General features: G+C 33.0%; 1 protein-coding gene across 1 annotated transcript; it reads left to right on the top strand.

Annotated features, from left to right (window-relative positions):
* The first annotated feature begins 3,926 nt into the window (after nt 1-3,926).
* Nucleotides 3,927-5,730, top strand: LOC131062367 (monooxygenase 2-like). Its single transcript, XM_057996004.2, has 5 exons — nt 3,927-4,009; nt 4,256-4,405; nt 4,512-4,728; nt 4,880-5,108; nt 5,213-5,730. Exons 1-5 carry the CDS (start codon nt 3,927-3,929, stop codon nt 5,728-5,730), a joined length of 1,197 nt encoding a protein of 398 aa, XP_057851987.2.
* The last annotated feature ends 9,903 nt before the right edge of the window (nt 5,731-15,633 follow it).

Genomic DNA, 15,633 nt, shown 5'->3' with positions numbered 1-15,633 from the left:
ACATTTGTATTGAATTTTTATCTACTTGAAAAGTTTCTTTGATTCACCAAAGACTTATATATTATTATCTTCCTTATGTATTGTAAGGAAGATCCCTTGAATTGACGCTTCATACATATCAATGTTTCCTGTGCAATTAAATTGTAACATATATGAAGCCAAGAAGATTTTTCTATTAAGATTCACTAACTCTACTCTAGCACTACATTATTGCTTAGATTTAGAGCCATGAATGTTAGGAAAATAGTGTCTGAACTTTGCAATGATAAAAGAGTATTGTTGATAAAAGGTTACTATTGATACATGATGATAGGGATTCAAGGGCAATGCTCTTGACTTGGGGGTTGCAAGGGGTTCCCCCTTGCCGACCCCAATCCTATGATCGGATGGGGTTTCAAGGGGTAACACACCTTGATGAGGGTTTTGGGGGGTAATGCCCCCTAAAAAAAAATTCACATATAATCTATCATTGTAAATTTTGACCATTTATCATTAGGTCATAGATGTAATGATCATGGATATTTTGAGCATTGTGTTTACCCTAGAAGGGAACCTTATTTTAAGAGGGGATTGTATTACAACTATTGTATTGTGATGTGTCATCAGAGTTTGATAATTGTTGAGTTGCCTCTGGATCCCATTTGTGGTACTCCTCTAAGAAGCTTGCTCTACAAGTATTTGTAATTTGTTGTTGATTTTGAATAATATATTGGATAGCTTTTGGAGTGTGTGCTTTTATTCCAAAAAGGTTTTCCCCACATAAATCATTGTTGTGGTATGCATGCTATTTATGTTTCTTTTTGTTAACTTTATGTAACTATTGTACTAATTTGTAAAAGTTTTTGCATTAACCTCCTCTCAAGGTTAGTGTAGGAAGTTGTTCTGCTAATCAAATTCCTTACAATGAAATTTAGTGTTAACATACACTCCTTGAATACTTTTTGTTTTATCTTTGTAATATGATCTACCATTTTCATTTTTATCTTGAATTTTAGAGAATAAACTCCTAGCTCATATTTAGCATAAACCATTTCTTTAGTGTGCTTGCATTTAGTAGTGAAATTATTTAGCATAAACCATTGCCATATATGTGAGAAATTTTAGCTTGTACCTATTAAAATTTTTTGACTAACATTTACTCAATAATATCCAATATGCCTCAAGGGTATAAGGTGTGGTTCCACTTGTATATCTATGTACTACACCTTTGGTTTTAATGCTACTTCATTATGTAATATAATTTAATTCACCTATCACGTTTACCTCAATATTATCCAATTAAACTACCTTTTTTTATGACTTCACCACTGTTAATCCCATTTTTTCACAAAAGAAAAAAAACCTAACATTTCTTGATGCACCTAAATCAACTAGATAATTGTGTGCTTTGTTACCAAATATCCAGTCGATACACTATATATGGTGGGGAACTCTCCACCGTATTCCATAGTTCTCACGTTAGAATTATCATGCTGAAAAAGTTTTTCACATTGAAAAAATAACATTCAGTCAAAACATTCCTTGTCGTTGATTAAGCATTTTCATTTGACCCTCCTTCGTATATTGTTCCTTTTTCATATTTAGCACATATTCTTCTTGTTGATGTAGGAATAGCGTGAAGTATTTATTGCACAACAACATGTATGTTCTTCTGGGGCAATTAGCGTAGAATATGCAACTCCCAGGCCTTCTAGGTAGGTACTTTCTAAAATCAATTTGTTTACATTACAAAAAATTATCACTAATAGATGCAATTTTTATATTATGTGATTTTGTAGCCTCTAATATATTATTCAAAGTATACATTACTTTCAGTGTAACCATTGCACCTCATTTTGGTGCAAGTGCTAGTAGAATCATCAAACAAAAATAAGGTGTTTCTACTTTATATTTAAAGAATGACACATTTACATGAGTAACTCCGTATCAACAAATATTACTGATCTCTATTTTGAATCACATACATTAACATAATAAATAAAGGAATGTTTTCCTTTCTTTTCTTTAAGTCTTATAACTGCTAAGTTATATCCAATTTTGTTTTTTTGCAAATTCTTTTTCATCTTGATGGGGAGGTTTACATGTTGTAGATGTAATTTATTTGATTGCTCATTTATATTGAGTCAAATTATACCTTGCTTTCAAATAAAGCAACATCCAATAGTTTTTGGGAGAAATAAACATGGTTAAAGACTATTTCATTTTACTCCTAAAGGTTTGAATTTCCCGAGAGAAATAAACATGTTTAAAGACTATTTCATTTTACTCCTAAAGGTTTGAATTTCCCCTTTGGAATTACTATCATGTAAAACCTACTTAGGGATTATGTGAGTTCACATCACACTAGAACTATTGTCATGCCATTTTTTACATTTTGTTAGACTCATGGCTAGACTCACTCAAGCTTTTCATTGTTGAGCTTGCAGTCTTTCACATTATTTTGTCCATACTCATATTATTTGGTAATAAAAGAGCTGAGATGTATCACAATTATGTAATGGTTGAAAATATCCTTGATCTACATAATTCTAATGTTTAGAATACAAAGGAATATAGAACAATAGAACAAAAGTACTTTAACTTATTGCATCTATACATGATTTGGCGGATAATACTAATAACCTTCTTTTTCAAATTTGGATGAAAGATTAACATTGATGTGACATTTAGAAGGAGCATATTTCTTTAGTTATATGAATATCAACCTTGGAGTTTGAGACAACATCCAAGAATTCATGTTTTCTCTAATTAAAAAATTTCATATACAATCTTCCCTAATTCATGTGAAGTTGTTTCACTACGAACAATTTTCTTGGATCTAAATCAACCTTGAGATGTAAACTCAAACCATAGATCCATTGAGAACCTATACTTTTCTTCTTAACTTATAGTATTATTTTTTTAATTTATAATTTATTTGCTATTATATAATAATGACCTATTTGATCAGTTTTAAACAAAAGTTTTTTAATTTATCAAAAGACAACATTCTATAAAAGCAATTTATATACGCGGCTTTGATTTTTTTTAAGTGCACTACTATCTATTTAGTAAAGATCCAAAAAAAATGACTAGTTTTTAGTTCTATAAAAGTTGATTCAATGTTCACTTAAAATGCACAATGAAAAAAATCAAGACAATACACAAATAAATTAGACAATAATGTGGACTTGCATTCTTTTGAATGCAGGGGATTTTCTTTACTTAGTTTCGAAGAAACACATACAAAAATTAATGACAAAAGAAAAAATCATTTTATTTCTGTTTTATATTTTCTTAGGTTCAATAATTGAAATTCAATCATCACATATGTATTACAATCCAAAAACCGAAGGTCAACCGTTAGAATGTGTTGATTAATAAACTCACATAAATAAAATAGATACCAACACATCAGGTGAAATAGATCTCTCTTTGATATTAAAATTGCATACCACTACCAATTCCATGCTGATCATAATATTATAATCCAAAAATCCAGAAGCAATGCTTAAACCTGCACCAAATAGAATAGATCTGCTGGTACCCAAATTGCTTAAACCTTCACCAATTAGAATAGATCTGCTAGTACCCAAATTGCTGACTGTTGCCCATTCAATGCTGACCATGATATTATAATCCAAAAATCCAGGGTCAACACTGGACCAGGTGAAATAGATCTGCCATTGGTACTCAAATTACTGTTCGCTGCCAATTCAATGCTGACACGTTCAGCTGAGAATCTTCGAATGATATAAGCCAGTCAAATTATCAATGTCGTCTGCTAACAGTCCTTCTATTTGAATTGGACCAGGGGCAAAGGCGGCTCATTCATATAAGTAAATCCTCATGTTTTTCCTCAACGCAAGAAGAAAACAGAGTTGGATTCAGTCCCAACTAACAAATAGAGAGCTGATCGTGTATTCTTAGAGATTATAATTGCTGGCATGGCAAATATGCAGAGTGGCAGCAAAATTTTGATTGCAGGGGGCGGTATAGGTGGATTAGCCACTGCACTTACTCTTCATAGGTATAATTTCTAATCTGAAAGGAAATTTTGTTGGAGGATAAACATTTTAATCTTTTTTTCAAGTTGTGGTTAGTCTACTGACTAAATTGTTTTAGCTTGCCAGAAACCCACAAGAAATTAATTCTTGCTTAATGCACCCCAGACAAAATAGGATTGGATCTGAAATGAACTGAAAGAAATAATTTATAGCAGAATTGTAAAATAACAAACAAAATTTCCACTCATTAATGCTTAATGGTGTTGCAGACTAGGATTGAAAAGTATAACCGTGCTGGAACAGGCAAGCTCATTGCGAGCGACAGGTGCCTGCCTCACAATTTGGGAAAACGGCTGGAAATCACTTGATGCTCTGGGCGTGGGAGACACTCTTCGCCGCGATCACACCCGAATACAGAGGTATTTTGAATATTAAAAAGCTAGGGCACAACAATATTCAGATTCCAGATACCTGTTATCATGTTCAATTACGACATTCTGAATTTTTAAATGTGTTTCTGAAAAGAATCGACACGATCTCCACAACCAGGGGCCTCACCAAGTCTTTCGATCCACACCAGCATGAAGTGCGCTGCGTGCAACGGAAGAAGCTTCTGGAAGCCCTAGCTCAAGCAGTGCCATCAAATACCATTCGATTTAGCTCTAAAATTTCTGCAATTCACCCAAGGCAAGACAATTCAAGCATCGTTACACTCGAAGATGGAAGCCAAATTTCGCCAAAGGTAGGTTCCTCGGATTCTCTTTTTGGTGAAGACTTTTCGTCAACGGTTTTGCTTACTTCCAGAGGAGAATTTTTAGCAGGGGACTGAGGGTTTTGTTTCCTTCCAGAGTAGAACTTTTAGCAGGGTTTTTGCTAATGAGGACTAATTCCAGGTGGTTATAGGGTGCGACGGAGTTAATTCGACCGTGGCCAAGTGGCTAGGGTTTGGATCTCCAAATTTGGCGGGTCGCTCTTCATTTCTAGGGTTAGGGTCTTTTCCGCAAGGCCACCATTTTGAGGCGAAATTTGTCCAGATGTGGGGAAACGGAATGGTGGCCGCTTTTGCTCCCTGCAATGAGAGGGATGTTTACTGGTACTTGTCTCGGAAGAGCCTTCCTCGAGGTAAATACTGAAACACTAACTATGTGAAAAGAACAGCAAAATAGTAGCGCAAGGCACTGTACTAAATAAATTAACAATTCCAACTCACTTGTTTCTTAATGCAGATGCGGAAATCTCGTACAATGCGGTCATTCTTCAAGAAGAAGCACAACATTTAGCAGAAGATTTTGGAAACAAAGAAATAATGGAGGTGATACAGAGATCGATTCCTAGCAGTTTAAGCCTGGCAATTTTGAAACACCGCTATCTTTGGCCGTTTACAGCAGGAAAAGCGCAGAAAGGCAGTGTGACCGTGGTGGGAGATGCGATGCATCCGATGACTCCTGATTTGGTGCAGGGCAAGGCTCTGGCTCTGGAGGACTCGATCACTTTGGGGAGGTTTTTAGCAGAAGTGGATTTAGAGAAACCAGCTGAAATTGAGGTGGCGTTGAAGAAATATGTGGACAAGAGGAAAGGGAGGGCTTTTGGAATTGGGGTGGGATCCAGCGTTTCGGGAATTATGCAGAGTGGAAGTTGGTGGTTGCCGAAGCTTATTCGGGATAAAGTTGTGATGAATACAATTTCGCCCAAGATGCTTCGCTATGCAGAGTATGACTGTGGAACTCTTCGAAACGTTTCTTAAATTCTTGTGATGGGATGGACTGGTTGGGTTTGCCAATGGCCTCATACTTGTTTGATAATCTTGTGCTCCACATGATTATGGTTAACCCAAGATGGATGGATGACAATGGCTATAGAGGGACAAAACGGCCGTTCATGTCATGTCTTCCCATCTCCATCTCCCATGTCATTATTGGAATATTTAATTATATTTTAGTCACTTATATTTAGTTTCTTGTTCAATGGTCATTTTGGTTTTTAGTTAATTATTTTTGAAGTTTTATTTAGCATTTAGCTTTTTCTTTTTAGTTAATTAACTTTTAAGCTTTATTTAGCAAATTAGCTTTTAAGCTTTATTTAGCATTTAGCTTTTTAGTAGTTCACTTTAAACGACTCGTTCTTAATTTAGAATGTCGTCTTTGTAATCTTTTTATATACGCTTGTATATTGTTGAATAGATTATCCGATTATTGAATCAGATTATTGAATCATTCATTCAATTTACTTTTCATGGTATCAGAGTGGGTCGATGGGATTCTATAAAGTTTGACAAATTTTTTAATAAAAATTCATGGCTTTCTTTCTAGAATATTTTTTATTGTTTTTTTATAAAAAAAATGATTTTGCTTTTTTGAAGGTTTTTTGAGGGTTTCGAGGGTTTCTGGTTTGTGGGCTAATTTTTTTGAGCTGGGCAGCAGTTCATGTTTTTTTGGGGTTCTGAAGATTTTTCGGGCTTGCAACCTGGAGGTTTTTTTTTGCAGATTGAAAATTTTCTTAGGGTTTTTGCAATTTTCGACTAGGGTTTTGACCCTTCAGCTAAAGTCAAAATTTTATTCTGGTTGCAGATTTTAGGTGGGTTTTTCGAGACCTCAATTAGGTCGTCATCAGATTTTTTAGGTGTATCATTTTTCATGCCTCATTTTTTGAGCCATCAGATCTGCATTCCGTTTTCAGATTCTTGGTGGGTTTTTCGAGAGCTTTTCTGGGTTGGTCTCAAATTTTTCTGGGTGCCTCGTTTTCCACACCTCAAATTTTGTGCCAGCAAATTTGCCTTGGAATTTAAAAACACTTCACAATTTCTGCTATTTTTGTGGACGTTGGGATTTTTATTCTTTTTTTTGGGCACCATTTATGTTGTTTTAAGTTTGCAGAATTTTTTTAATTTATGGGTTTCTTCCAAACCTCGAAATTTGTGCTTTGGAATTCGTGTCAGAATTCTCCTCCAGGGTTTCAAGTTTTTTGTGCAGCTGCTTCTATTTTGATTTTTGAATCAGATTGACCTCGTTCAACTTCCATTTTCGTGATGACATCTTTGACCAACATTATGTTGGAACACAGTCAAAAGTTCAACAACTGCCACAACACTTGGAAACAATGCATGTTCACGATATTTGAATATTGTTGCCTTGATCAGATTGATTTAGGCCAAACCTCGTCCAACAGGTCCCAAAGTTTCACATTTTTTTTTCCTCAAAAATTGTTCGAAGGGTTTATAATTTTTTCCTTAAAAATTATTATCTGTCATCTGCAAATCTTACGTTGGTTTTCTGATTTTTCGCCATAAAAAATCATGGGAGGGTTTTGCTTGATTTTTTCTCAAAAATTATGGTTTTACCATGTGATATCTGGTATTTTACCATGTGATGTTGTCTGGTGTTTTCCTGCATGATATCTGATGTTTTACCGCGTGATGTTTGTAGTCTTACCATGTGGTGTTTTGGGTCTTGCCATGCGAAGTTTCAGGGTTTTGTTCATTTTTTTCCACAAAAATTGTTTCAAGGGCTTTTACCATTTTTTTCCACAAAAATGATGATTTGTATCTTCAGTTTTGGAGGGTTTGTCGAGTTTTCCTCAAAATCATGGTTTCAGGTTTCAGTTTGGTTACCCAACATCAAGTTGGATGGATTTTGGTATTCTTGATCATTAACACTTTTCAGATCCAGGCAAGGTCTCCACTGTAGCAGAGTGTTCTTTTCATTTGTGATCAAAAGACCTGCAGTGTCTTCTGTAGGGTAGTTAGTAGATAGAATGACCATTAAAGGAGGGTATTAAAATACTTAATTATATTTTAGTCACCTATATTTAGTTCCTTGTTTAATGGTCATTTAGCTCTTAATCTTTATTTAGCATTTAGCTTTTTCTTTTTAGTTAATTAGCTTTTAAGCTTTATTTAGCATTTAGCTTTTAAGTAGTTCACTTTAAACGACTTGTTCTTACTTTAGAACGTTGTCCTTGTAATCTCTTTATATACGCTTGTATATTGTTGAATAGATTGTCCGATTATTGAATCATTCATTCAATTTATTTTTCATGGTATCAGAGTGGGTCGATGTGATTCTTTAAAGTTTGGCGAACTTTTTAATAAAAATTCATGGCCTTCTTTCTAGAATATTTTCCAAATTTGTTTTATTGTTTTTTTAAAAAAAAAAATGATTTTGCTTTTTTGAAGGTTTTTGAGGGTTTTGACAGTTTCTAGTTCGTGGGCGAATTTCTTTGTGCTGGGCAGCAGTTCATGTTTTTTTGGGGTTGTAAAGATTTTTCGGGCTTGCAACTTGGAGGTTTTTTTTTGCAGATTGAAAATTTTCTTAGGTTTTCTGCAATTTTCGACTAGGGTTTTGACCCTTAAGTTCAAGTTAAAATTTTATTCTGGTTGCAGATTTTTGGTGGGTTTTTCGAGACCTTAATTGGGTCGTCGTTAGATTTTTTGGGTGCATCATTTTCTGTGGCTCCATTTTTGAGCCGTCAGATCTGCATTCCGTTTTCAGATTCTTAGTGGGTTTTTCGAGAGCTTTTCTGGGTTGGTCTCAGATTTTTCTGGGTGCCTCGTTTTTCATGCCTCAAGTTTTGTGCCAGCAAATTTACCTTGGAATTTAAAAACAGATCACAATTTCTGCTATTTTTGTGGACGTTGGGATTTTTGCTATTTTTTTGGGCACCATTTATGTTGTTTTAAGTTTGCGAAATTTTTTTAATTTATGGGTTTCTTCCAAACCTCGAAATTTGCGGCTTGGAATCCGTGCCAGAATTCTCCTCTAGGGTTTCATATTTTTTGTGCAGTTGCTTCTATTCTGATTTTTGAATCAGATTGACCTTGTTCAACTTCCATTTTTCATGATGGCATCTTTGACCAACATTATGTTGGAACACAGTCAAAACTTCAACAACTGCCACAACACCTGGAAACAGTGCATGTTCACGATATCTGAATATCGTTGCCTTGATCAGATTGATTTAGGTCAGACCTCGTCCTACGGGTCCCAGGGTTTTCACATTTTTTTTCCTCAAAAATTGTTCGAAGGGTTTATAATTTTTTCCTTAAAAATTATTATCCGTCATCTGCAAAGTTTGCGTGGGTTTTCTGATTTTTCGCCATTAAAAATCATGGGAGGGTTTTGCTTGATTTTTTTTCTCAAAAATCAAGGTTTTACCACGTGATGTTGTCTAATGTTTTCCTACATGATATCTGATGTTTTACTGCATGATGTTTGTTGTCTTACCATGTGGTGTTTTGGGTCTTGCCATGCGAAGTTTCGGGGTTTTGTTCAATTTTTTCCTCAAAAATCGTTTCAAGGGTTTTAACCATTTGTTTTCACAAAAATGATGATTTGTATCTTCAATTTTAGAGGGTTTGCTGAGTTTTCCTCAAAATCATGGTTTCGGGTTTCAGTTTGGTTACCCAACATCAAGTTGGGTAGATTTTGGTATTCTTAGTTATTAACACTTTTTCAGATCCAAGGAGGGTCTCCACTGTAGCAGAGTGTTCTTTTCATTTGTGATCAAAAGACCTGCAGTGTCTTCTGTAGGGTAGTTAGTAGATAGAATGACCATTAAGGGAAGGTATTAGAATATTTAATTATATTTTAGTCACCTATATTTAGTTCCTTGTTTATGGTCATTTAGCTTTTAAGCTTTATTTAGCATTTAGCTTTTCCTTTTTAGTTAATTAGCTTTTAAGCTTTATTTAGCATTTAGCATTTAGCATTTAGCTTTTTCTTTTTAGTTAATTAGCTTTTAAGCTTTATTTAGCATTTAGCTTTTAAGTAGTTCACTTTAAATGACTTGTTCTTACTTTAGAACGTTGTCCTTGTAATCTCTTTATATACGCTTGTATATTGTTGAATAGATTGTCCGATTATTGAATCATTCATTCAATTTATTTTTCATGGTATCAGAGTGGGTCGATGTGATTCTTTAAAGTTTGGCGAACTTTTTAATAAAAATTCATGGCCTTCTTTCTAGAATATTTTCCAAATTTGTTTTATTGTTTTTTTATAAAAAAAAATGATTTTGCTTTTTTGAAGGTTTTTGAGGGTTTTGACAGTTTCTAGTTCGTGAGCGAATTTCTTTGTGCTGGGCAGCAGTTCATGTTTTTTTTGGGTTGTGAAGATTTTTCGGGCTTGCAACTTGGAGGTTTTTTTTTGCAGATTGAAAATTTTCTTAGGCTTTCTGCAATTTTCGACTAGGGTTTTGACCCTTCAGTTCAAGTCAAAATTTTATTCTGGTTGCAGATTTTTGGTGGGTTTTTCGAGACCTTAATTGGGTCGTTGTTAGATTTTTTGGGTGCATCATTTTCTGTGGCTCCATTTTTGAGCCGTCAGATCTGCATTCCGTTTTCAGATTCTTAGTGGGTTTTTCGAGAGCTTTTCTGGGTTGGTCTCAGATTTTTCTGGGTGCCTCGTTTTTCACGCCTCAAATTTTGTGCCAGCAAATTTACCTTGGAATTTAAAAACAGATCACAATTTCTGCTATTTTTGTGGACGTTGGGATTTTTGCTATTTTTCTGGGCACCATTTATGTTGTTTTAAGTTTGCGGAATTTTTTTAATTTATGGGTTTCTTCCAAACCTCGAAATTTGCGGCTTGGAATCCGTGCCAGAATTCTCCTCTAGGGTTTCATATTTTTTGTGCAGTTGCTTCTATTCTGATTTTTGAATCAGATTGACCTTGTTCAACTTCCATTTTTCATGATGGCATCTTTGACCAACATTATGTTGGAACACAGTCAAAACTTCAACAACTGCCACAACACCTGGAAACAGTGCATGTTCACGATATCTGAATATCGTTGCCTTGATCAGATTGATTTAGGTCAGACCTCGTCCTACAGGTCCCAGGGTTTTCACATTTTTTTTCCTCAAAAATTGTTTGAAGGGTTTATAATTTTTTCCTTAAAAATTATTATCCGTCATCTGCAAAGTTTGCGTGGGTTTTCTGATTTTTCGCCATTAAAAATCATGGGAGGGTTTTGCTTGATTTTTTTTCTCAAAAATCAAGGTTTTACCACGTGATGTTGTCTAGTGTTTTCCTACATGATATCTGATGTTTTACTGCGTGATGTTTGTTGTCTTACCATGTGGTGTTTTGGGTCTTGCCATGCGAAGTTTCGGGGTTTTGTTCAATTTTTTCCTCAAAAATCGTTTCAAGGGTTTTAACCATTTGTTTTCACAAAAATGATGATTTGTATCTTCAGTTTTAGAGGGTTTGCTGATTTTTCCTCAAAATCATGGTTTCGGGTTTCAGTTTGGTTACCCAACATCAAGTTGGGTAGATTTTGGTATTCTTAGTCATTAACACTTTTTCAGATCCAGGGAGGGTCTCCACTGTAGCAGAGTGTTCTTTTCATTTGTGATAAAAAGACCTGCAGTGTCTTCTGTAGGGTAGTTAGTAGATAGAATGACCATTAAAGGAAGGTATTAGAATATTTAATTATATTTTAGTCACCTATATTTAGTTCCTTGTTTATGGTCATTTAGCTTTTAAGCTTTATTTAGCATTTAGCTTTTCCTTTTTAGTTAATTAGCTTTTAAGCTTTATTTAGCATTTAGCTTTTGCTTTTTAGTTAATTAGCTTTTAAGCTTTATTTAGCATTTAGCTTTTAAGTAGTTCACTTTAAACGACTTGTTCTTACTTTAGAACGTTGTCCTTGTAATCTCTTTATATACGCTTGTATATTGTTGAATAGATTGTCCGATTATTGAATTATTCATTCAATTTATTTTTCAATCATCACCATCCACTCAAACGATCCCATCAAAATGTTTTTAATTTTGTTTACTCGGGAATGGAGATACCTCTTGTTGCCTCGATTACTGTGCGAGCTACTCCATGCCTTGAAAAGGAAGGAGGTTTTTTTTTATGTTTTTTTTATTTGTTCATTTTTTATATGAAGTTTTTTATATGTTTATATTATTATTTTATTTGTTTTTTAATATGGATTTTAAAATATGTATATAATGTATTATTTAATATTTTGTAATAAATATGATAAAGAATTTTTTTCATATGTTATTTTCTTATTGCTATATAAATATGCACATTTTTTTAATTTAATTATATATAATTTTTTATTGTTATGATATTATTTATTTAATACTGGCTTGTTCAAGAATCTCATAGGAATAAACAAATGCTCAAATCTATGAATTCTACCTTCTTGGCTCTCATTCCTAAGAAGGAGGGGGCTAATAGCTTGGATCAGTACATGCCTATTGCTTTATGTAATGTTGTCTACAAAATAATCAATAAATTGATTGTTGAACGACTCAAACCTCTCCTCTGCACTTTGGTTTCTAAGGAGCAAGGTGGTTTCAATTATGGAGGACAAATCCTTGATGGAGTTGTGATAACAATGGAGGCTATTAGAGAGAGAGAGAGAGAGAGAGAGAGAGAGAGAGAGAGAGGTAAGGAGATAGAGATAGGGGAGAGAGATAGAGAGGAAGATGGAGAGGGAGACAAAGAAGAAGAGGGAGAGGAGAAGATAGAGAGAGATGACAAGATAAATTAAATGTATTATATAAATTAAAATAAAAATATTAAATATAACTGTTATACAATAAATTCAAATTTTAAAAAGATAAATAATTATAAATTAAATTATTCTAATAACTTTTAATTGTTATTTGTAATTTCATAAAACAACATAAACAATCAAAAACAAATTTCAAACTTAAATCTTAATTAAAAATTAAAATAGAATAAACTAAATGCAAAGTCGAAATATATGAAAATTCAAATATTAACAATATATATATTAATTTGAACAATAATTAAAGAAAAAATAAGCTATTTTTAAAAATTTATTAGAACTAAAATATCATTAAAATATGTACTAAAAAATATAATTAATAGATTACAAACAACATTAACATTAATTGAATCACACTCCAAATCCTTACCATCTTAAAAGATGTATTATGTAGTTAGGGTATGTTCTCACATTATTGAAAGCAAATTTTAGAAGTCGTATTGTGTATAATAACTTAATTATAAGTTAGACATTAATAATACCTATTTTTTAAGAAGATAAGTATTTTAATTACAATTTTTTTTCCACTGGAATTAAGTGTTATTGGATTTAAAATTATTAATCAAATCACCACAATTTTTAAAGCTTACAATTAATTCTAAAATTATAGTATATTGTAAGTTTTAAAATTCATAAATATGTATTATCTAATACAATTAAATTAAATTAAATTTTTAAATAAATCAACAATGCAAATCATTTTATATTAGAATTTTTAAATGATTAGTAAATTGAATAAAATTAAATATATCAAATACCAAATAGACATATAAAAAATATTCTACTTATTTAAAAAAAAATCACTTTTAACAAGAAAAACAACTTAAAAGGAATTTAGTTGAGCTTGAGAACTAAAGATGCATATAGTTCAACCAAATTTTATAATGTATATTTTTTTTCAAATTTCTTTTAAAATATCAACAGTAATTTTATCTATCATTCTATTGGTTGAAAAATGTATCAAAATTAATTTATCTATTATTCTATTTGATCAAAGTTGTGAACAATCTTATTAATGTGATATAAATTATGAAATTTAAAACTTTATTTTTAATCCTATAATCTATATTTAATTTTTTATTTAAATAATTGTAAAAAGGTTATTTATCTTTTTTTCTATTGGTTCATATTCGAAATAGAGTATGAAAATAAAAAAATAAAATTATTTTTTTATAAAGTACATGTCTAATCCAATGCATTTATGATGCGGGAGCATTTGGCACTAAAAATATGTCACTCTCTAACAACAAGCAAACTATTTTAAAGTGTAAGGTGTGAGAAGGGAACGTGTGGTGAGAAGAAAATTGAAAAGAAAACACCATTTAGAAGGTGAACATGAAGAGACAAACTTATTTTCAAAAGAAAATAAAAAATGCAAAAAGAGTAAGTTGCAAGGTAAGAAGTTGAAAATTCAGAAATTAGAGAATAAAAATCCTGCATAAGTAATGCAAGAAGAGAGGGAATGTGTGTGGGCACAACTGTTAAGAGGTTTCAAAATTGCAAATTTCAAGTAAGGCAGAGAGGAGCGCAAGTAGTGGAGATTAAATCACCACATGTGGAAGAATGGAGAGGTAGAGAGGAGTTTGAAAGATTGCAAAAATAAAATAAAATGGAGACTAGCATAGCATATGGTGAATGGTGCTAACTTTAGTTGAAGTTATATGCTGAAAAGAATAGAGGAAAAATTTGAAATGTCACTAAGATGAAAAGAAGGTGGGTACGTAGAAAAGATGGAAATGAGAGAGATTGTGCAAGGATGAAAGACAAATAAGAAACATAAATGGAGAGAAATAAAAGAGTTGCACGGAGTCATTAAAAGGACACTTGAAGGAACAAAGAGGGATAGCATGGAAAGTAGAGGAGGAAGAAGCTTGTATCCACAAGTAATTTTGAAGTATTGAAAATTGCAGACTTCAGCCCCATGATATAAGAAGTGCACAAGAAAAGAGTTGTGTAGAGTTACAACGAAACACTCATTACCTCAGCAAATTGAGGACTATAACATGGGGCTCAAAAAGAATAGAGAAAGTGTGTGGCAAGAAGATAGAGAGGGAGCATAAGGAAGAAGAGATGAAAATTTGAATTGCAGCTAATAAGAAATGAGTGCAAAAATAAATTATGATGACTTAAAAGTTGAGAGAGTAAGAGGAGAGCAAAAGGATTGAGTTTAGAAAATATACAAAGCAGAGAAAGAATGAGATGGTGTGGGCATAGAAAATTTGAACAAAGTTCTCGATTATGTGTAGTCTCTGAATTCACAAAGCTTGAGTTTGTTTTTATTTTGATGTATTGAGAATTCAATGTAATATAATTTAGTCTTTTAGAATGAAATGAATTATCTACTTTGTGTGTTTTTATGTTGAGAGGAGTTGAGTAGATTTGACTTTGGTCTTATCCCCATGCTTGACTTCATCAAATGGTATCATAGCCGGTTGGTCTTGAGAGTGTAGAGGATACACAAGGACTTGTGGGAAGCGTGAAGTGGTTGTGAAGAAGCTTGAGAGAGAGAAGTCCTAAGTAGGGAGAGCTTGAAGTTGCAAAGAAAAGTGAATTGTAGATTGCAAAGAGTGTAATGTAAGTGAAAGATTACAATAGATGAGATGAAGATATACATATGAAAGCTCATAATTCAGGAGGGTTGGAGACAATATTAAGAGAGGAAGATGTTGGGGATGTTGGATGAGTTGACTGATATAAATATGAGATTGGATAGGTTAAAAGCCTCACAACATGTAAAGGTTATCAAGAATAAGGAGAAGATATGAGACACAACAAAAGTGTTTCTTTTGAAAGATGCGAAAGAGAAAAGGAGCAAAGAGAAGGAAAAGAATGAATATACAAAAATCTATGGAGGTATTGTATTTCATAGAAAATGATGGAAGAGAAGATGAATTTAGTTTCAGTTGCAGATTGGTAGAGGAGGTCAGCCTATGGTGGTTAAAACCCACAAGAGAAGAGATGAGATGAGAGAAGAAAGTGATTAGTAGAGGTGGTTGGTTTATAGTGGGTTAGATTCCATGAAGGAAAAGAGGAGAGGAGAAAGAAGTTGGCAAAGGAGGATGGTAAGTGGTGGGTGCAAATCATCAAGAGGAGAGAAGAGTACTTATTAGAGTTGTGGGAG

Source organism: Cryptomeria japonica, chromosome 7 (assembly GCF_030272615.1).
Source record: "Cryptomeria japonica chromosome 7, Sugi_1.0, whole genome shotgun sequence".
Classification (NCBI taxonomy): domain Eukaryota; kingdom Viridiplantae; phylum Streptophyta; class Pinopsida; order Cupressales; family Cupressaceae; genus Cryptomeria; species Cryptomeria japonica.
This window is presented reverse-complemented; position numbering and strand designations above follow the sequence as displayed.

Bases quoted from the DNA above. Each gene is read 5' to 3' on its own strand.
- LOC131062367 (XM_057996004.2), top strand. From the start codon at position 3,927: ATGGCAAATATGCAGAGTGGCAGCAAAATTTTGATTGCAGGGGGCGGT. The intron at 4,406-4,511 runs GTATTTTGAATA...GTTTCTGAAAAG, and splicing joins GATCACACCCGAATACAGAG to AATCGACACGATCTCCACAA. The intron at 4,729-4,879 runs GTAGGTTCCTCG...GACTAATTCCAG, and splicing joins GAAGCCAAATTTCGCCAAAG to GTGGTTATAGGGTGCGACGG.